Here is a 22,005-nt window from a genome sequence, read left to right as displayed (position 1 = left end):
CACCAGCGGGCTATATTGCTTAGTGTAGTATTTAGTCTAAGCTGGTCCTCGATTCCTTGTACACTTGTATAAATTACCAAGTCATCGGCGAATAGCCGCAATTTTACTCCATTTTCTGCCCAATCGGCGATGTCGCTAACGTATATTAGAAACAATACTGGCCCCAATACGGACCCCTGTGGTACCCCTGAATAAACTTCGAGTTGGTCCGAGTCATAATTATTTATAGTAACATACTGAGTTCGGTTTCACAGATAGGCTGCTATCCATTCTACTACATTGTGTTCAATTCCGATAGACTTTATTTTCTCGATTAGTTTACAGTGCACGACGCGATCATAAGCCTTCGAGAAATCAATAAAAATAGCATCAGCTTGGAATTTGGAGTTTATTATTGATGCGAAATCATGTGTTATTTCTAATAATTGTGTTATAGTTGACAAGCCTTTTCTAAAACCGTGTTGCTTAGGATATAATATGTTATTTTCTTGTAAGTATGTCATGACGGCTTTACTTACTATGTGTTCCATTAGTTTACAGCAGCAATTGGTTAGTGATATTGGTCTATATGTTTCCACGTGTAATTTATTGCCTTCTTTATGAATGGGTATTACTTTGGCACATAGCCAATCATTGGGAAGAGAGGCTGTACTCAGCGATTCAGAAAATATAATTTGCAAAAAGGGAGACAGCTGCTGCGCGTATCGTTTCAAAAATACATTTGATATATTATCGGGCCCCGGCGCCTTCTTGGTGTCTATTTCCAAAAGTAAGTTTAAAATGCCCGACTCTCTTATCACAACTCCGCCCATCCGGGTGTCAACGGCTGTCACGGGTGCACTCGATATTGGCCAGCGCGTGAAGACGGATTGGAAATAGGTGTTAAATGTATTTGCTACAACGCGCTTGTCTTCTATGACCAAACCTGCCACTTCTATTTTACTGCTCACGCCTTCTGGCTTCCACAAGTAGCGCCAAAACTTTTGCGGTTGATTCCTTATAAAATTTGTTAACTTATTTGAAAAGAAGTCGTCTTTTGCAGCTTTTATTTCTAATTTCAATTTGCATGCGAGCTCTATTATCTCCGCAGAACTTATCCTTTTTCTTCGACGCCTTCTTAGTTTTCGTTTTAGGTGAATTATGCTCCGCGTAATCCACGGTGTTTTCCGCTCGGTTCTTTTGAATTTTGTAGGTATGAAATTATTTTCGCAATGCATTATAGCCTCTTTTAGTTTTATCCAAAGGCCATTAACGCCTCCACAGGATTCAGCTGAGCAACCATCCAAGGTTTCCTCTAAGTAGTCAATAACACTCTCATCATTAGCTCGGCTATAGTCCTTGAAAGCTATTCGAGATGGTTTAGTCTTACACCCAGCGCTCATACGCAGAGTAAAAAATGTTAGAACCAGCATCTTATGATCTGAAATCCCTTCTTCAACGCGTAATGGTGGTGTTATCAACTGCGATACCAAAGCAAGATCAAGTACTGAACAGGCATTCCCCTGGACACGCGTAGGTTCATTAACAATCTGTGATAAAGAAAAACTAAACATTATGTCAAACAGGTGCTCACAGTTTTTTGCATCTCTGTTGCCGATAGTTAACTTATTCCAATCTATCCCAGCTAGATTAAAATCCCCAGTTAACAACAGCTTTGTACGGTTATTAATTTTGCTGTGTAGGTAATCATGCACTTTCAAAAGGTATTCCTCATGCGCTCCAGGGTGTCTGTAAATAGCACCTATCAACAATGATGTATTATCAAACTGAATTGTGCACCAAGCACTTTCATGGTTAGCTATTCCAGGCTCTTCTTGAAATTTTAAACTGCTTTTTATCATAATAGCTACGCCGCCTCCTCGGCTATCACGATCTGTGCGTATCAATGAATATGAGGCAGGCGAAATTTCAGTATCATGTATTTGGGCATGTAGCCATGTTTCGGTAATTATTATAATATCTGGACTATACAGTATGATTATCTCTTCTAATTTATCAATTTTATTAATGAGACTTCGAGCATTCAGGCACAATATCGAAAGCGGCGCCGATATCCGTTGCGTCTTGTTACCTTGTCATTTCTTTCTGCGTTCTTTCGTGCTACCCTGTGCCGATGACGAGTTGTGGGAATCACTTAAGGTAGGTGCAACGTTTCTTGTTATTTCTATCTGGTGCGTTTATCGGGATCCCACGTGTAAATACGTCCGTTCAGTCTTAGTTTATCAAATGATAGTGAGGCTTTTGTACCGTTTGCCCGTTCAATTGCCGCTGAACGCCACAAGTTAGATCGGATGTCCCTTATTCTTTTTGAGAAATCTTCTGATATTGATATCGGTGTGCCCTTGAGTTTGTTACAGCAAGAAAGAATTTTGTTTTTTTCTCTGTAATCGAAAAGTCGAAGAATGATTGGGCGTGGGCGCTGACCGTAACGATTGCTAATCCTATGGATTCTTTCAATAGATTTAACTTCAAGGTCGAGTGTATCCTTGAATATACCTTCTTTTATTTTGTTTTCTAGTGTTCTCGCTTCCTCGTCTGAGTCTTCAGTAACGCCATAAATTACTAAGTTATTTCGGCGACTTTTATTCTCCATATCATCCACTTTATTAACGAGTTCATGCAATTGTTCGTTCATGCTTTTGCAACAACTTTCACATTCCGATATTTTTTGTTCGCATTGTCTGAATCGAGATAGCTCATCCTCAATGGACGTTATTCTTGTTTGTATACCGGCTACTGTTTTTTCCACTTGCTTCAAGTTAGAAGCCAAATCCTTCAATGTCTTATTTGTTTTACCTTGTTCTTTTAGTATCTTCTTCAGTAAGTCAGTGTTCGTGCCTTCATCATTTTCTGAGTCAAAGTGCGGTCCTGGATTAAGTTCTACATCTCCTTACATTAGCAGTAACTGTCTTATAACATCACAGCATTCACACACCAAACCAGCAAGAAATCGTGGACTCGGTAGCACCGTCAGGGTGATATCATCATCTCGAACAGAATATACGAAATACTTGTCACCAACCTGTGCAATAAAGAAGACGTGCATGAACATGTGTCCCGAGACGGTGCCACCAAGTCCACTGAAGGGCTCGGCATGAAGACCCGCTTTTATATCCTGGGGTGGAAGTGGGTCTGCTGACGTCACTGGCTTTGGTAGTTGATAGCCGCATTCCTGAGCTGCGTCCGTGCTCAGTAGGTCCCGAAAATTTCCTTGGGATGGCCGCAAGGTGACAGCCATTGGCGACTGCTTACTTCCCGGCGAGGCATGCGCGGTTGATCCGAGGCTAATACCGAGTTGCCACCACGCAATCTGTGCAATAAAGAAGACGTGCATGAACATGTGTCCCGAGACGGTGCCACCAAGTCCACTGAAGGGCTCGGCATGAAGACCCGCTTTTATATCCTGGGGTGGAAGTGGGTCTGCTGACGTCACTGGCTTTGGTAGTTGATAGCCGCATTCCTGAGCTGCGTCCGTGCTCAGTAGGTCCCGGAAATTTCCTTGGGATGGCCGCAAGGTGACAGCCATTGGCGACTGCTTACTTCCCGGCGAGGCATGCGCGGTTGATCCGAGGCTAATACCGAGTTGCCACCACGCAATCTGCGCAATAAAGAAGACGTGCATGAACATGTGTCCCGAGACGGTGCCACCAAGTCCACCAAGTCCGCGCATTGTTATGCTACATCAACTAGCCCAAACTGTCACCTCAGTGATATTTTGATGATTGCCTGCAGCACCAACACACCCTCTGTCTGAGGCCCGCCTGAATTAACCAGTGTGAGCACTGCTGCATCTGAATTAATGGATGCTCAGCAGCACAGACACACGTGAGTGCTAGCCAGGATCATGACGGCAGTTCAAATCTGCTGGCCAAATTTGCAGGGGTCGAGCCAATGACATTTTACGGTCTAAAAAAGAACACCTTAGTAATCTTTGGTTTGGTCTGGTTAAGTAACTCTGCGGAGGAATTTCAACACCTGATTCAGCACCTGAACGCTTAAGTAGAACAGCAAGCCTCTATAGCTAACATATGAAGAAGACAAATAATGATCGACGATGTGGGGTCGGAACAACAGTTCATGACAGGAGGTAAAAGAAGTAGTAAGCAAGTGGTTCTTTCTAGACCAAGAAGTAACCGCAGTTCCAAAACAACATAGAGAAATTAGAACGTGAACTATATTAGATTGGAGTGCATATGGTACGTACTCTCAGGCTGTGAACAGCAACTTACCAGTGTTTCTCAAAAGAAAAGTATTGAACAGCTGCATCAAGCCAGTACGCATGTACAGAGCTAAAACCTAAATGTGAAACGAAAGGCTTAAAACTAAACTGCCGACTGCACTGTGAGATACGGAAAGGGCAAATGATGAGGGTAACTTTAAGAAAAAGCAAGATACCAGAGTGGGTTAGGGAATAACACCCTCATTTATTAAATCACAAGAGGAGGAAATAGATTTGGGTGGGATAATGCAATGTGAAAAACACAGACCTGATGGTCCTTTAGGACAGGGGTTTCCAAACTGAGTTCTGCGGGCTGCTTTTTCGGGTTCTGCGAGCACCCACACTGGCCAGTCCCCATTTTCTGGTACACTTCTTGCGGCCCCGTGCAGATGACAGTGTTGCTTGTTAAAACTCGTTTTTACTATACCGTAACTTTGAAACGCTAAAGTATCTCGCATGTTGGACCAGCCAGACAGGGCACAGCACTGGCAGCGGCAATACTACACCTCTCATTTCCCAATACTAAACCTCTGGTCAGCCTCATCATAATCAGCCTGCATTTTCACTTCTGTTCCTAGCCAGCAGATAGCACAGCATGTGCGTGTGGCAACTGAAAGAGTGGGCCGCACCTCCAAGCTAGCCGAGCGAAGCCAAGACAAAAAAAGTGCGTATTTATTCCAACCACCCTATCTGCCGAAACATTTAAGCGTGGCTTTTAAGTGTGGTGGCGGCAGGGCAAGCTTTTGCCATCAGCAAGCTCTTGGCACACCACAACATAATTCTGTGCGCAGCCCAGCAGATCGAGCATGCAAATGCCGTGGGGCATTTGTCTTGTGACTGTGATTTTCTCCATTCTTAGGTCTCAGCTTGGGTGAGAAATAGGCATTTAAAAAAAAGTGATTCAAGAAAAGAAACACTTGCTCATAAAAAACTGACATTTTGAAACCACGAAGTGTCCAATCACTAGCAACACCAACCGAAGCACTGACACAACGCAATGCAGGGAGGTGGGGGGGGGGGGTTTCTTGGCACACACTGTAAGCTGCTGAGGCAAAATTTTGGGAACCCCTGCTTGAGGGTAACAGAGTGGATTCCAAGGGAAGGCAAACGTAGCAGGGGTGACAGAAAGTCAAATAGGCTGTGAATAGAGTTCAGAGGGAGATGACATTGTCCTTTCATGAATGTAGCCGCGGCTGATAACGATGTCAAAATAACTTCTTATGATTATATGTCACTCACAGTAGTCCACGTGAGCGCTGATGGAGCTACCAGACGTTACTACACATCTCTACTTGAACTTCATGGCATGTAAAAAACAAAGAAAAAATATAGAACACAACTGGAAGGTTTACCAAAATCTCATACAGCTTACTTTGCTGGAGCCATAATAGAATTGACTAAAGTACCTCTTGTCCGTTTTTTCTTTTATCAGAGTTGGAGCAATAAGAGACTTGATGAGATGACAGGACTGCACCGCTAGCCTAGTTCACCTCCAGCTATACTGAGGTCCATGGCACATCTGCCCTCAAATGTGTAATCTTAAAAATGTGTAAAACGTGAATGACTAAGCACCGAGCGAGGCAAATCGATAGAGTACTCACGATGCATGATGCATCGACCCGAGTGCCCACAATCTTCAGCCTGATCTCGTCATCTTGCTGGATGATGATGTCATGAAAGCAGGAAGAGCAAAACGTAAGTCAATACAAAGGTTTGATGTTGAAGAAAAAAGTCTCCTATCCAGGACTCCAGTCCTAGAGTAAACCAGAGTGAAAAGCAGCAGAGAGGACCAGGGAGGGGTTGAAAAAGAGAGTAAAGGATAAGGAAATGCATCTTGAAAGCAAAGAACATCACAAGGTTGAAATGTGCAACAAATATGCAGCACGTGAAAGAAGTTCTGCATGCTGCAGATGTGCTTGAGTGATCTGTCCACATTACTGACAATCTTGCCACTTCTAATATTCGGTGCTGCGGGCACTTATGACAACAATGAATCTCGCCGTTTCAAAAACTGTGGCGGGGCGGAGAGCTGTGAAAGCGATGACCTCCGTAAGGAGCAGGGAGCTCTTTGGCCCGTCCAGATATAACAATAATCGGTTATAAGGATCGGATTTTCCATTTTCTCAGTATCTTTTTAAGTGGACTGCACTGTACATAGATGCATATTACAGTAGCCGACGGGTAATTCGGACTTGTAGGATATTTCAGACCCCGATGAGGCACCGTCAGTCTCCCCATAGATGCGCATACATATTCACGACAGATATTTCGGACCTAAAAAGTCTGAAAGTTCAATTTTTCGGACTAATTTCAGTCGCCTGCGGGCCAAAGTCGGCCATCTTATCGGCTTTTTAGCGGCGCAAAAGGCACCATCTTGGATTGAGGTGGATTTATGCTGCAGTTGGCTTGGCTTGACACACTTTCGGTACCTCATTGTTGCCAGTAGAGGCCCCTGAGATCTCTGACCCTTCGAGGTGGCAGCCGGATTGTCATCGCCGCCAACTTGCTTTTGTCGCCTTGTCGCGGGCAGTTATCGCTTGTCCCATGCGCTGAAAATTGGTTGTTGGGAAGGAAATTGTGCAGGAGCTATCTCACATCTCGGTAGGAAAGGATAAAGGAGGAAGTGAGAGAAGAAAGGAAAAAAAGAGGTGCCGTAATAGAGGGCTCCGGAATAATTTAGACCACCTGGGGATCTTTAACATGCACTGACATCACACAGAACATGGGCGCCTTTGCGTTTCTCCTCTATCGAAACGCGCCCACCTCGGTCGGGTTCCAACCCGGGTGCTCCGGAGCAGTAGCCAAGCGCCCTATCCACTGAGCCACCGTGGCAGGTCTCATACGTTCGCCATTCGCCGTTTCGTCACTTGGGTTTCTCTGACCGCGTTGGCCGAGTGGCGCTCAGTCCTTACGAAGTTACATCTGTTCGCCGTTTTGTGATTGCGTCCGGCGGTTCCGCCACTTTGAAAGAAAAGTGCCTTATCTTTGCTTGTGGTTAACGAGCGGTGTGATGCACACTCAGATTGTGGACAACATGGCCCCGCTGGGTCCGTCAAACAAGCGCGGGAAGTATTTCAACTATATGCGGTGACCTTGCTGTCTAGCGTGTACAGTGAAAGCACAACCTTGGCGCAAATACAGGCGCAAATCATCGCCAACAAGAGAAATTTGCCACAAGGTAAAATCAGTGACATTTTTAAGCCAATTTAGTCTGAATAAACTGATTTTTGTACTCCATGGATTTTTCGGACTGTTCGATTATTCGGATCATTTTTCGGGTCCCTTCGAGTCCGAAAAATCGGTAGGTGACTGCATGTACTTTCTATAACTACTATAACACCTTACCGTGCTACTATCTGCACTAATAACTGCCCACAGCACTAAGCAAAAGCAATTCATGCAGTGCAATTAGATACAGAAGTCTGCTATGCTGTGAGCATACTAGAAGAATTGGAAGTGAGAGATCATGATAAATGTTGACAGAGCAGTGCTTGCCAATACTGTTGAGCCCCGAGAATACTATCACATTTAAGACATCCAGTCTATCCACATGGTGAACATATGTAGCATGAGACACATGCCATAACAGCCTCCTTGTAACAGTGTAAAAAAGAATATTGCTGGATATTACAAATTTTGAACTTGCTTCACATCAGAGTATCATGCGCCAAGCACATGGTTAATCCAAGGCATGTTTGTGTTGTGTTCGGTTTTATGGCACATAGGCAGCTAGGGCCATCATGCGCCAAGCTCAAGGTAGTCCAAAGCCATTTTCTGCAAGCACTTCATGCTATGCAATCTAGCATAGGCTCAAACAATTTTCGTTTGAATATAACACAAGTCCAAAGCAGTGCACATTCTCATCACAGCCCCTAATCAAACCGAACAAAAAATCCATGAACTTCAAGAAATCCCTTTACTGACGTTCTTTATTAATGTTTAACGTCTTAAATCTGCCCATGAGCTATGAGGGATGGCATGTGGAAGGCTCCGGATTAACTCAGACCACCTCGGGTTCCTTAACGTACGCTGACGTTGCACAGCACATGGGACCCCTTTGTTTTTCGCCTCCATCGAAGTGCTGCTGCCGTGGCTGGGATTCAACCCCGCCACCATGTTCTCACCAACCGAGTGCCAACGCCCCTGACCATCACACATGGTAGTTCTGCCCTAACGTGCCACAGTGCATGGACCCCCCCCCCCCCTCCACCCACTTTCTACAGGCAAATATTTTTTGCAATCTCAGCAGATGCATGCTGTGCGACGCAAGAATAGAGTATTTCCAGCGCAACTATGGCTGGGACGACCAAGACAGGCAAAATTCACAAATTGGGAGACTCTGACAGCAACCCCCTCCTCCCCAGTCTCTGTGGCAGCATCTGAGCCACAATGGATGCCTCCACTATCACATTATCAGCATGAGCAAGCACTTGGCTTCATAGGCTGTGTTTCTTGCATTGCTGCTGCTTTAAAGGACCATGGTGCACAATGCTTCATGAAGAATAGCATACCCTGTTTCCTCCAGTGGCAGCAACGCAGCACTTAAATTGTCACGCCTATCCAAGCCAACCCATATGCACACCGAATAAACAATGGTGCATTCCATGATTGCAAAAAGTCAACTCGATAGTGGCAGCGATGCCCACTCACAACCTGGAAATCAAACCTTCGCGCTCTATAGAGTGTGATATATCAGGAATATGTGATACTAGTGAGTCGCACCGACCAAAAATTAAGATGAAATGACGTTTCGGCTCCCACACGGGAGCCTTGTTCACAATGAGGCAAAACGTTACGGTGGCGCCTGTCATGTACAGGAATATGTATATGGTTCTCTGAGGTGTGCGGTGAAAATCTCGAACATTGTGTACGCCCCAATTATCTCCAAAAAATAAGTCAATTACTGCTTTCTGGTCTCACAACCCAGATTGAATGATCAAACTGCTGTGCAGTACTGGCACATAAATTGTTGCTATTCAGCAAAGCACAACACCTTGAGTAAGGAGGTTGATTCAAGATGTAGCCGAAGCTAAAGCTGTTCACGAACTGTGTCAAGTGTAGTACATGCGTCCCAAGTCACTAAGCTGCACCTGATCAACGAGAGTTGCCGTCGTAAAGGGCTCTGGGTCGATTTTGACCACATGGGGTTCCTTAACATGCGCTAACCTCCCACAACACATGGATGTTTATGCATTTCACCTCCATCGAATTGCACCTGTTGTGATCGGCAGTACATCTAGAACTTTAGAACTTTGGGTTCAGCAATACTGTGCTACAACAGCGGAGAAAAAGAATTACGGCTCAACAAAGTTTGGAGATAACCGAAGCGCCAAACAAATTTCAGCATACTGATCACCCATTACCGAAATTTAAGCTACATACGCAGCCCTATTTTGCTAGAAAAGCCACACTATGCAAACAAAGCACTTCAATTATATTAAGAGGGACACCCCTCTTAGAACTATTTTTCTTATTTCTTGATAGATATTCATGGAACAGTAAAGGCCACAGTGAAGTTTAGCATACAGGTAGTGTGGCTAGACTGGGGAGGTGCGAAGATCGCGGCGCTTTCCCTCGGCCGCACGGGACCCCTCTGCGCACTGATGCCACCAGGGGGAATGCGGCGCTGCAGCTAGCGGCGCAGTAAGCTCAGCCGCGTCGGCCTTGCACACGCCGTTGCAGTTTTAGTCAGTTCAGTTCGTTTCGTCGCCTGTATTGGAGTGTCTATAGCAGCGTTTTTTTATGCGAGGGCGAGATGCCTTCAACAGCAAAAGTGGCTGCGGAAGAAGTGGAAGTGGCTGTAGGCCATCACAGCTATGCTGAGCGACACAGCGATGTGCGGCTGATATATTACATTGCAGGCTATGTAACTAAGAAGGGTGCTTTGACAACTCATTGTGAAGCCCGCAGAAGCTCCAGGGACTCCGGAACAGGAGGGGGGGGGGGGGTTGCCCCCAGCATTTTTCCAGAGGAGGCAGCCCCCCCCCCTCCCCCCAGTCTCCAACTTGCACTCAGCCCTCTGGGCCCAACTGCTTTCCTCCAATTTCCAGTGGGGACCAGTTGGTCTCTGTTTACATTCCAATGGGGACCAGTTGATTTCCATCTCCGTTCCAGTGGGGACCAGTTAGTTTCCAACTGGGACCAATTAATCCCCACTGAAACCCATTGCTCCCATTTAATCCCAGCTGCATTTCCAGTTGGAGATTTTCACCAGGGTCAGATCAGATTTCTAAAAAACACTTCAATTTCAGGACGTTATAAATGTAAATCACAGTGAGGCTGAGCTTGTTCGCTTCATACCCAGCCTTAAAACGTGTAATATCAGCAACCTAAACCAATCATGTCCCAGTGAAAATGTTTAATTGACTGAGTTCTGTTCTAGCCTTGAAGAAGTATGAACAAACTTTTTTAATGCAGTCAATCACTCCTTATCTGTACATCTTTATATATATGTAAAGTTGCCCATTTCAATTCAGGTTTTATATGCATTACAAATATACTTTTGAACAGTGAAATATGATAATATTAACAAAAACTAAATAAAATAATGAAACATTTAAATAAAAGATGGAATAAACAGACAAACAACTAAAAACCCGAAGACCTGCCCACCACTCGAAAAAAAAGAAACTTTCGGAGTCCCAGCAGAACAGCATGTCTCTGTGATAAAGGCAACATACCCAAAAAACTTTCAAGCTGAGGCAGCTAACGAGTTGGACCTTGGGGGACATTTACATTCGTCAGTCTCATTTTACGATCTTGTCAACATCCTGGACAACAAACTTGCGTTCAGCCGAACGCTCTTGCATGCCGAAGCTGGTGATGTGCCAAAAATTGGTTGTTCTGAGCATTCTGTTGTGCTGACAGCATCTGGTGTACGTTTTTATTGCCTCACAAGGATTCAGTTCTTGCTTAAGGGTATAAGGATAGTGAGAAGAAACGGAAAACACTGACACCTTGTGTGTTGTAGATCAAATTCTGCAAAAGTCCCCCCCCCCCCCCCCCCAGGTGAAAATTTGTTAATAGGATTCTGCTTTCTAATGGTTTCATCTAGTTCCAGAAGGAAGGCGTAGATCTGGTTTCCTGCTGGTTGAAATGATCACTGTAGGGCACTCAATGGTGTTTTGCTTGGATCTACTGGTCAAAGAAGGAAGCTTTCTACTTTTGAGCTGGGGTCTGCTGGTCCCAGATGGGAGCCAATTCTGGTTTGCTGCTTGTTGAAATGGGGCCTTCAGTTGTAAATCAACAATTTCATGGAGAGATGTGTTGCTTCACTGTCTAGATTCAGTCATGTACAAGCGCAGAACAAACAGGGACAAAGAAGGATGGGACACCACGAGCGATTACTTCCAACTAAAGATTTACAGACAAACAAAAAAAAGAAAAAATGTTTTTGGGTGCAGCCACTTGATGTCGGCAGTGCTGTCAGTTTGACGTCATGCAGCAAGGTTGTATGTAATGTGCTTGTTTGTCAGTAAATCTTTAGTTGGAAGTAAGCGCTCGTGGTGTACCATCCTTCTTTTTCCCTGTTTGTTCTGCGCTTGTACATGACTGCAATGCACCAACTAGCCCAAAGGTCTGTGCTCTTGTCTAGAATCGTCGGAGAATGCTTACAGCTTATATGAGCGTCAAGATGGCATACATGATACAGGCTCGCAAGCGGCGACAAAAAACTGGTTTGTGTTGGGGCGGCGATCGGCTACTGATCCGGAGTTCCCGGGTTCGAACCCTACCGCGGCGGCTGCGTTTTTATGGAGGCAAAACGCTAAGGCGCCCGTGTGCTGTGCGATGTCAGTGCACGTTAAAGATCCCCAGGTGGTCGAAATTATTCCGGAGCCCTCCACTACGGTACATATTCGTCCTTTCTTCTTTCAATCCCTCCTTTATCCCTTCCCTTCCATGCGGTTCCGGTTTACAACGATATATGAGACAGATACTGCGCCATTTCCTTTCCCCAAAAACCAATTATTATTATTATTATTATTATTATTATTATTATTATTATTAATATTATTATTATTATTATTATTGGGGGCACTTTCAGTGGATGCGACTGCAGTTGCGAGGTCCTACGGCACGCGTTACAACGTGCTCTTCTCGCCGTAGTGGCTGCGTTTCATAGCGGCGCCGCAACGCACAGAGTCAGTGCACGTTAAAGAAACCCAGGTGGTTGAAATCATTCCGAAACCTTCCACTACAGCGTCGCTCACAAAAATGAGCACGCACAATACGCGCTTCAGCCCAGCTGCGCAATGCAAACTGCGCTTCTAAAGCAGCATATTTCACGGGAATAATGATGCGAGTTCACGAAACATTTTTTATGGTAAAGATTCATTCATTGACACAAGCAGAAAACTCGCGGTAAGCGAAACGGGCTCATTTTTGCCTCAGTGGTAAAAATTTAGCGTACGCGATGCGCTCATTTGGGCTGTGCGCCTTACCGCGCCGCAGCCGTCAGCGCCGCCACACGGCATCGACGTGCTGCGGGGCCATGCTCCCCTGCCCGCTTTTCACACCTGTCCACTCTAGCCACCTTAATACAGGCATGCTCTAGAATGTCCATTGTGTGAAATAAGGTAATATGAATGTTTGAGGCCCAATTGAGCAGAAGTTACAGCACATTAAACTTTACCAGGGAAAATTCAATATGGCGGCTCAGACGAAATGTATTGTTTTAAAATTATGTTGATTGGCAACTGGTCTTGATTTAGTATTATTTCACTCTCTATGAGTTCACCTTTCCAACAAAAAAAAGAATTATGAAGCTGGGCCACCCAAAACCAGAGATATCATCCCTGCACTATTGCAAATGTGTCAAAATTGGTGTTTTGAGAAAACGACAAAGAACGTATCCAACCATCTTAATGCCACAGGAACAACTTCAAACTCAGAGTAATGCACCAGGCGCATAATCAGGATACATTTCATCTCTCTGCCGCCTTTTTGCCATCATAATGATGCCCACGGGTAACTTTTGCCTCATGGTGAGGCCTCAGAAACAGACGCGACGAAATGCTCGTCTTTCGCGTCGTCACTAGCGTTAATTCAAAACGAAGTATCACTCATTCACGGGCATTAGTTTCCACCACGTCGCTATCGGTCATAATTCCAGAATCGATGCATACGCAGCTGGCGTAACTCGAGCTGCACATCGTTTTTGCCCGGGAACTGAGCCGGCTACGGTACTAGAGGTGTGCCGTCGTCCACGGCGCGGGTCCGCGACGCGCTTCGCGGTTGTTCACAACGCGGTTGGCAATGCGCCAACCACACTTTGACCTTCGTTCTGAAGAGGCTGCGTCAACTGCAGCGTCGACTGCGTTTTCTTCGTTTTTGCTCGGGAGCGGAGCCAGCGACGGCACTGGCGATGTGTCTGTTGACGGCGCGCGTCCGCGACGCGCTTTCACGGCCGTTCACGATGCGCTTGGCAGCGCTTCAATAACAGGTCTCCTCGATTTGGCTGCACTTCTTGCACTAGTTCACAAAAGCGCCGTGCTAGTGCAGCGCCAGATCTGGCGGTGCCAGTGCAGCGCGACACTGGCGCTCTTCGTGGCGCGGCCGAATCGAGTGCTCAAGTGCAAGCCTTGTCTGCCGCTCTTGCCATGCTAGCCGTGCGCCGTTGTTGGTTTTTGCTTGTACCCATCGGCCCTTCAACTGCCCGATTAAATCAGTGATTTTAGTGAGTGAATCATGGAGGAACATGGCTGACGTTCAGTTAGGCATGGAAATAGTCAAAGACGACGAGAGTGAAGTGCGCGTCTTGTGTGAATCGCGGAAAAACGTGGCCGACATTGTTCTGTTAGCGATGGAAATTGTAGAGGACGACGAGAGCGACGACGAGTTCGACGCCGAGCTGGAAGCTGCGTTTGCCCTTGCAGCATGCAAGTTACTACGTGCAGACCGCAACCGCGTCAATGGCTACTTCCAAAATGTGACGTCCAGATACTTCGACTTTGAGTTTAAAAAGCTCTTTAGGTTGTCTCGAGAGACTTGTGACCTCGTGTGCGAGCGCTTCAGGCACTCTTCCTCGTATCCGAAGGCTGTGAGCGGACGGCGGAAAATTTCTGCCAAAGGGACAATTTTGATTGCCCTTAGCTATATCGGGAATCAAAGCAGCATGAATTCTGTGGCCGACCGATTTGACGTGACCGAGTCTTCTGTTGTGTTGTGCCTTCGGAGGGTGCTGGACTTTCTCATGGACATCAGCTACGAAGTGATCACTCGGCCAGACAAAGCAGAGCTGGCCCGCAGCAAGGCACGCTTTCTCTCTAAGAGTGGTGGGAAAGGTCCCCGAAATACTGTTGGCTGCATTGATGGCAGCCATATCGAGATTGCCAAGCCTGAAGACTCCACTGCTTCCTATATCAATAGGAAGAAGTGGCCGTCGATAATACTGCAGGGGATCTGCAATGACCAGAACAAGTTCCTGCATGTGTTCATCGGATTTCCCGGCTCTGCGCAAGATGCCCACGTGCTGAAGGAGAGTCCCTTCTTCGCGGAAGCCACCAGTAAATGCGGGGACAATTACATACTGGGCGACTCGGCGTACCCGCTTCTACCGTGGTTATTGACACCCTACAGGAACAATGAATCAAGCTTTCCTTCGTGGAAAAAGAAGTTTAACAAGTACCATAGCCAGCAAAGAGTGGCTATAGAGAATACGTTCGGCCTTGTTAAACAGTGCTTCAGGCGGCTGTATCTGATTGATGTCAAGAGCATTCTCCAGTGCTGCAAAATTGGACTGGGTGCTACTGTGCTTCACAATTTGTGTAATGCTGAGAGATTTTATAGCCGAGCTTGCAAACAACCCTGACATTGACGATGTAGGTAACAACAATGAAGATATCGGAATCACCTCACCAGCGTGCTCCGAGAGCCGAAGGCAAATGATTGCTCAGCATCAGTGCTCGAAAAACATCCTTGCTTGCGTAAAGAAAAACTTCCCCGACAAGTTCTGAATGGCTACTCTTTATTTGTGCGCACGGCACTTACCAATTCCTTAAGCAGGGCCATTCTTGCGTCGTTCCGTGCTTGCCTGGCAGCCTCCGCATCTGCAACAACCTTCAAAAGAACTTCCACAGGCGTGTCCCTGCGACACCTTTTCTTTGTTGGCCCAAGCTGTGGCTCTGCTTGAGGCTCGCTGCTGGGTTCGATTTCTTCCCTGTAAAATGCATGAGAATGACTTCCCGTCATGTCATCACAAATAAAAACAACTTACCCAGAGGCGGTGTCTTCTTGTTCTGGGGATGGCTGGGAAGTCAGGGTTCTTCCCTGTGTCAGCAGCACAGTTGGTGTTATGTGGTGCTGTTTTTCGAGTACGTCCGCTAGCTCACTGAAACATTTAAGCAGCTTTTATAGCAGTTTGGAAACAGACACGAAATCAAACTTATTTTACTTACCTCTTGTAGTCGCACGACACTCGAGTGGCCCGACCAGTTGTTCTTTTACTTTAGTTTTTTATATCGGCGCCCTAGTGATTTCCATTTATTCTCCACCTGAACCGCTGTCAGGTTTCCACCGAACTCTGCGTTTATTATGCTTGCCAGCTTCGTCCACATCAGCTTCTTTGTTCTTTATATAATATTGGAGTAATGCATGTGCATGCAAGAAGCCAAACAGATTAACGCATGTTACTGTTACCAGATAAATAGAACTTTGTTTACTAGTAATACACGGCTTACCTGAAGCCACCTTTCTTGCTCCCCAACTCGGTGAGCGCTTTGTACTTGGCGATGAAAAACAGCGCCTTTGGCCTCGGCCAAAATTCTCTCTAAGCATCGAGCTGGGCTTCGACGCTCGTACTAGGGCCTGGCAGTGCCAGCTGCGAATCGTCGGCTGCCGAGACCGAGCCTCTATCTCCACTACTTTTTGGTATGTCGGCTGCGGGTTCCGTAGCCCTTTGGCTGCCGGGCAGCTAGGCACTTCCAGCTCCACTGGCCTCGTTGGCAAAAACAACGCCGATGCGGATGCCGTCTACGAAAAATAAGCGGAAAAGAAAAAACAAAAAAACTTGGATCAGCAAGCCACTGCGTTATGAACAGAAGTGCGAACTGCGTACCCGCGAAAGTTACCACACACGTGCTATTGCTATTACCGTCACATGTGTTCAAATGGTGACACTCACCTTCCGTCTCGTACAGCAATCCTCCTTGCTCCCTGGCCGCATGAACGCCATTTTCGTCGACAACGGGAAACACGTCCCTTTCCCCGTTGTGCAGAAGCAACTTCATGTCGTCAGCAACAGTTGGATTGCCGCACCTTGTGATCTCGTGAACTGAACAGAACTGACAGCGGAGCAAGTGCAAACGTGCAGAGAACTCGTGCACGAAAAGGCTTGCACGATGTCAAATGAAGTGCGGCAGTGCAGGTGGCGCGCGCTGCACTCGCCAAATCGAGCGCCAGAGTGCAGCACTCTTGAACTAGTGCAGAAAGTGCAGCCAAATCGAGGAGACCTAGCACTTCCACCTTCGCCCTGCTGAGGCTGCGCCAATTCAAACAGCGATTTCTTCGTTTTTGCTTGGGAGCGGAGCCGGTAACAGCACTAGCGATGCGTTGTTGACGGCGCGGGTCTGCGACGCGCTTCACGATCGTTCACGGTGCGGTTGGCAGCGCGCCATCCGCACTTTGACCTTCGCTCCGCTGAGGCTGCGATAGTCCAAGCTCCTTGTGCCTTCTGCGTTTACGCCGTTCCCGGGCGCCGAACCAATGAAACGAGTGATAATCCATCCACACGCGCCGCGCGGCAGACTCTCAAGATGGCACCGCGCTTCTGGAGCAGAGAAGCCTAACCCGAGGCCTACCCAATCACAGAGCGCCATTTTGATCACATGGCTTTTCTAACCAATGACAATGCGGCGAGCACGTTTTCTTTGCTGTCATTTTGTCCGCGAATGGAAAAATCCCAGCTTTGCTTACCGATTTTTTAAAAAAGAAAGCTGGAGGCGCGAGCTTGCGAACAAGACCAAAACAGCGTCAGGGGAGCGCGGAGGTACCGATCAACGGCGAGACATGATTTGACCTCAATTTGAAAGGCAAATCATTCGCGTTCGGGAATTTAAATGGCTATTACTAAGCCAGTGGCGGTCCACCCATTTCATGTTTTGGAGCAATTTTTGGAGCAGACAAATAGCCATTCTGGAGCACCTTTGTATCAGAACAATAATTCTGGAGCAACCCCGGAGCAGCAAGAACGGAATAAAGGAGTCACCCAGAAGCGGTTGTTATTAACGAGATCAGGTTCAGCCATGTGTAGCTAAGAAAAAACAGTATTCACAAAAAAACAGTGACAAAAACATTTTATTATTGCTGGCACTGTCCTGCAGGCGTGTTCAGTCAAGTGTACTAGAGTCCAAAGAACATGTTTACTATAACCATTTTTTTATGTCGGCACTATCTTAACGCTTCTTGGAATTGTTTACAAACTCTTCGAGCTCGCGAAGTGAATCAGCAAGGCTGAAATTTCTTTGTTCCAACAAAGCTTGACCATGTTGAACATGCTCCAAGCTTTTGTTCTTCAACCCAGAAGAGATGACTTCTTCGGCCGTCTTCAGGGTTGATCGACACGATGCAACCTTTTCTTCGAATTGCTTCCATGACCGTTTCACGTCGCAGTCATCTTCGTCACCCGCAGAATTCTCAGGTGTCTTTCTTTCTAGGTCTGCTGCTCGGCTCTGAATTCTTTCTGCGTACCTGGCTCGTGCTCTTTCTACGCTTCGAAGAAGCTGTGCTGACAAAGGCACCTTCGTGGCATCGCTGCCATATCTTCTTAAATATGTCTTCACATGCCGTAAGCCATTGATGCTCTCGATGGATAGTGAAGCTCGACTTTCAAGCATTCATTTGTTTTGACTGAAGCCAGCTCACAGTCAGCATTGCCGTGGGGTAGAGATAACAACGCTTTTACCAGCTTTGAAAGAAATGGATACTTATTTTCACCAGCCGCACTCTTTTGTTGAAACAGCTTTGCCCACCGATCTTCTATACGACCTTCTGCAAGGTGAATGTCGTTAGCCAAGTCACATTTGAGCATATGCCACTCATCTACTAATCCAGACACTTGAGTACTTTGGATGACTTGTGGAAGTTCGCAGGCGAGCATTCGTAAAGAACGCACTTCGGCATTTACCCTGCCAAGCTCAAGTCCACGAATACTTGCACTTTGAAGAACTTTGTTGTTCAGAGGCAATTTCTGCATTAGGTCCTTCGAGCAAGCCATGTAGAATGCCCCTGCACCAAGACACAATCGCTTTCTTTGACTTGCATCTCACACCACCGTAGCTTGCTCGATGTCCGCACCAACTTCGGGTTTCATTTTCCACAGCGCAAGGTCCTCCACATTGAGAGCCTTCAAGTCATCTGCACTTTTGTTGATGTAGGCTTCACTTCGCAAAAACTGACTGATTCGCTTCACTAACGACATCATCTCCAAGTGAAGCACGCGCAGAAGTGGTTCTTCACTTTGAAATAACTTCTGGAAACCCAAGAAAAGGTCTGCACAGTTCTTTAAAAACAGCACCTTTGCATACAGGGTTTTGTCTGCAAATGCCGAAGAAAGCTTGTCGTGCAGGTTTTGAGCTTCCAAGCGCCGTCAAGGTAAATAATCTCTGCGGAAGTATGTCTGGAGTGCTTGAAATTGCTCCTGTATGCGACAAAGAGAATCTTGAAGCGTCAACCAGCGATTTGAGACTTGCCTAAGAAACACATGGGAAGAAATTCCTAGCGCATCTTGGCATTCCTTAATGCCTTCGCTGCGGACGGTGCCCTTAAAGTAGTAGTAGATGCTTCGCACAAGCTCCTCGACGTCTGCACCAAATGCCTCCAGTCCCTTTGAAAAGGCGTTATGCCCTTTGTGCAAATTGCAGTGGCCAACGTCCACCAGGCCTGACATTGTGTACTTGTCAAGTTTGCTTCTGACGCTTTTCATAACATTAGGGCCGCCACTAAAGAAGCAAATAAGCCCTTGCTTCGGAAGCTCTGTCAAAGCACCTTCAATGCATTCAACAATTTTCTCTGCAGTGCCACATTCAAGATGAAATGATTGGAGGTGGTCAACAACCACTTGTTGCTGCTTGTTAGAAAAGTATCTTACAAGTACATCCAGCTGCTGCACCCTTTGCTCGGGTTTCGGGGTTTTTCAACCATTATTGAGAAGTAGACATTTGGGTGGCGCAGTTCACTTATTACTTAAGATTTGAAGTAAGGACCAAGCACATCAGAAACAATGCGGGACAACTTGGTCCGGCCACAGCTGAACCCCTTTGCAACCTGACTATCTGGAAACTTGGACTGGTACATTTCTGTTGCTGTGTCTCCCTAGGAAAAAGGTACAAACTTGTAGATGACGGACATAGCAAAAATGGCTTCTGCTTTCATAACTTCACCTTTGACAGATATGCCAGCTGTCCCGTGTGAGAAGTCCAACGTAGTTTGCACTAGCTTCAGTGGCTGCAGGTTTCCATCTTTGTCCCTGTGCTTTGCAGCAAATTCAATGTGTCTTTTCAACGTTGCATGGTGTTTGATGGCTGCAATTCCATGCATAAAACATGAAATGACTGTATTGCAGAGCACACAAATGGCATCCGTTTCTTTAGTTGCCTTTTTGCACCACACATTAATGATATCATTGTTGGAGTCCACTTCATTGAGGATGGATTCATTAATATTTGTTTTGCCCTAGAAAGAAAAAACATTAAAATTTGCGTTACAAACAACAGGATCACAAGTTTCAATGCAGAAAATAAATAATTCCACACTGAACACATGTTCCCATCAAGAAACGTAAGCCCGAAGTAAATATCCTGAAGAAAAAAAAATCGGAGCATCTGCGTGGAGTCTTGCTAACGAACACATTAGCTTCCTCTTTCGATAGCCACGAATACGCAAGCGCATGCTAAACTGCAAACTTCGAAAACTTGAATGGTTAACTCCTGAGCTGTGAAAGCACGCAAATGTGAACATTCCCAAGGCGATGGCAATTCCCTTGGTCGTTAAACAAGGTTCCAATTATACTCGTCTGATTGTGCATGTAAAGGCATTCGGTGGTGGCAAAATGCATATTCTGAATGCTCAATATGTCCACGTAAAACGTGTTTCACACGCAAGCGTTTGAGCGAACGTGAGAACGTGCAGCGCGAATTACCGGAGAATTTCCGACCTGTTGAAACTACAGCGCTCTGTCACAACTACAATCCAATTCTCGCACTGCAATTTCTTACTGTATGATTACACAACTCTAACCTGAACAGCCTAAATGGCGTAAATGTATTTCATTTTAATGAAACTCCAAAGAGTGCTAACGTTAATGAAATTCCAAAGCGCTAGCAAACTGCCAAACAAAGAATGATAAACCATGCTTGCGCACACACACCACTTTTATCCCACAAGTGCAGAAAGTTACTTATTCTTGTTCATCATCAGTGATCCTGCGAAGAGCTGATAAACGAACGATGTCACATAAACCACGTCTGTAGTCACAGTAGCAGAGGCGCGGAATTCCGATGCTGAAGGTAGCACTTGCACCGCTGCCTCGTTTCACGTGTTCGTTTGCGTTAATAGTGAATTCTAGTTGCGCGAATGAACTGGTAGTAGCTGCTAAATTCTACCACGGACCGCCAGCGCACTGCGTTGCCAACTGCGGAAACGTTTTAGTAGGTTGCCAACTGAAACCTTGAAAGATTTCAAAAATAGCTGCTTTCCCGTGACCGTGTCATCTTTTTGGCGCAGCTAGGGCGCAATATTGATCAATTTGCCATTTTTGGAGCAGAATGGCGCAGGAGAATGTAAATGTATCAGAACGGCGCAATTGGCGCAGCTGGAGCACCACTGCTAAGCAAATACTGGCTATTTCTTTCTAAACATTCGATGTCAGGTGCAAAATGACCTCGTGAATCTGAATATGACAAAATTGAAAAACCCATTTTTTCGCAAATTTTCGGCCCGAAAAAGCCGTGTCCCCCCTTAAATAGAGTTTCATATAACGAAACAGCAGTACAGGAAACACCGTTGGAAAAAAGGGTGTACGACTGCACAGCATCCCTTGCCCCCTGAAAAGTTGGAAGAGTGAGACCGCCGCCCCCATTGCTTCCCTAAAGTCCCTCGATCAGTTTGCCCAGCTGTCGCTGCCATAATAAACAGATTTGTGTCATGCCTGTGTCTCGCACCCATGGGTCATGGCAAATCTAACTGCCCTCCACGTGAGTTTTCTTGCGGGCCATATTTCAGGACATCCAAATTTCATCACGACAACCTTTCAAGGTATGCAGTGAAAAACACAAGCTGCTAATCTGACTTCGTTGTGCAACATAAGAAAAGTTCAGATGGCCCATATTTTGAGACATGCATTTATATGTTACGTATAAAACTGGCCAAAGACTTACTAATTCCACAGAGAAGAGTGTTATGCTTGCTTCATAAACAGAAGCATAGTCCATGCTCAGTCTAGAATTCTGGTAGAGTTCATTGCGAGAATGTAATGACAAATAAAGACTGTCTTCAAATCTGCAGTTTATTTTAATTGACACCATGTGGTCAAATGAACAACTGGCAGTTTTAGTGGCGGTTCAACACAAACTAGGAGTCCTCCATCACACTCAACTGCAATGCACAAACTGCACGGCTGATCTGCAGTATGAGTTCAGCTGGGATTTCTCCAACTGGGTATTGGGAAGCCCACGGTTTCCGCATGCATGTCAGGAGGAATGAATGGCGGTCAAGATATGTGGAGGTTCCTTAGCAACTTTTGAAAGCCATGAGAGTTTCCTGAGGTTAAAAAGTTCGAAAACTCCAGTACT

At 46.0% G+C, this 22,005-nt stretch overlaps 1 protein-coding gene and 1 pseudogene across 1 annotated transcript in view; both read right to left on the bottom strand.

Moving 5' to 3' along the window:
• LOC144134648 (DNA-directed RNA polymerase II subunit RPB7-like) overlaps positions 1-22,005 on the bottom strand; it is a 59,660-nt gene that overhangs the window by 11,423 nt on the left and 26,232 nt on the right. The window contains exon 6 of the mRNA XM_077667512.1: positions 5,821-5,892. Coding sequence (XP_077523638.1) covers positions 5,821-5,892 — 72 coding nt within the window. The remainder of the gene's footprint in view (positions 1-5,820; positions 5,893-22,005) is intronic.
• LOC144133610 (uncharacterized) lies at positions 16,131-21,902 on the bottom strand (annotated as a pseudogene).

The sequence above is a fragment of the Amblyomma americanum genome, chromosome 5 (assembly GCF_052857255.1).
Source record: "Amblyomma americanum isolate KBUSLIRL-KWMA chromosome 5, ASM5285725v1, whole genome shotgun sequence".
NCBI lineage: Eukaryota > Metazoa > Arthropoda > Arachnida > Ixodida > Ixodidae > Amblyomma > Amblyomma americanum.
Note: the sequence above shows the minus strand (reverse complement) of the source record. Positions and strands in the feature narration are given on the sequence as shown.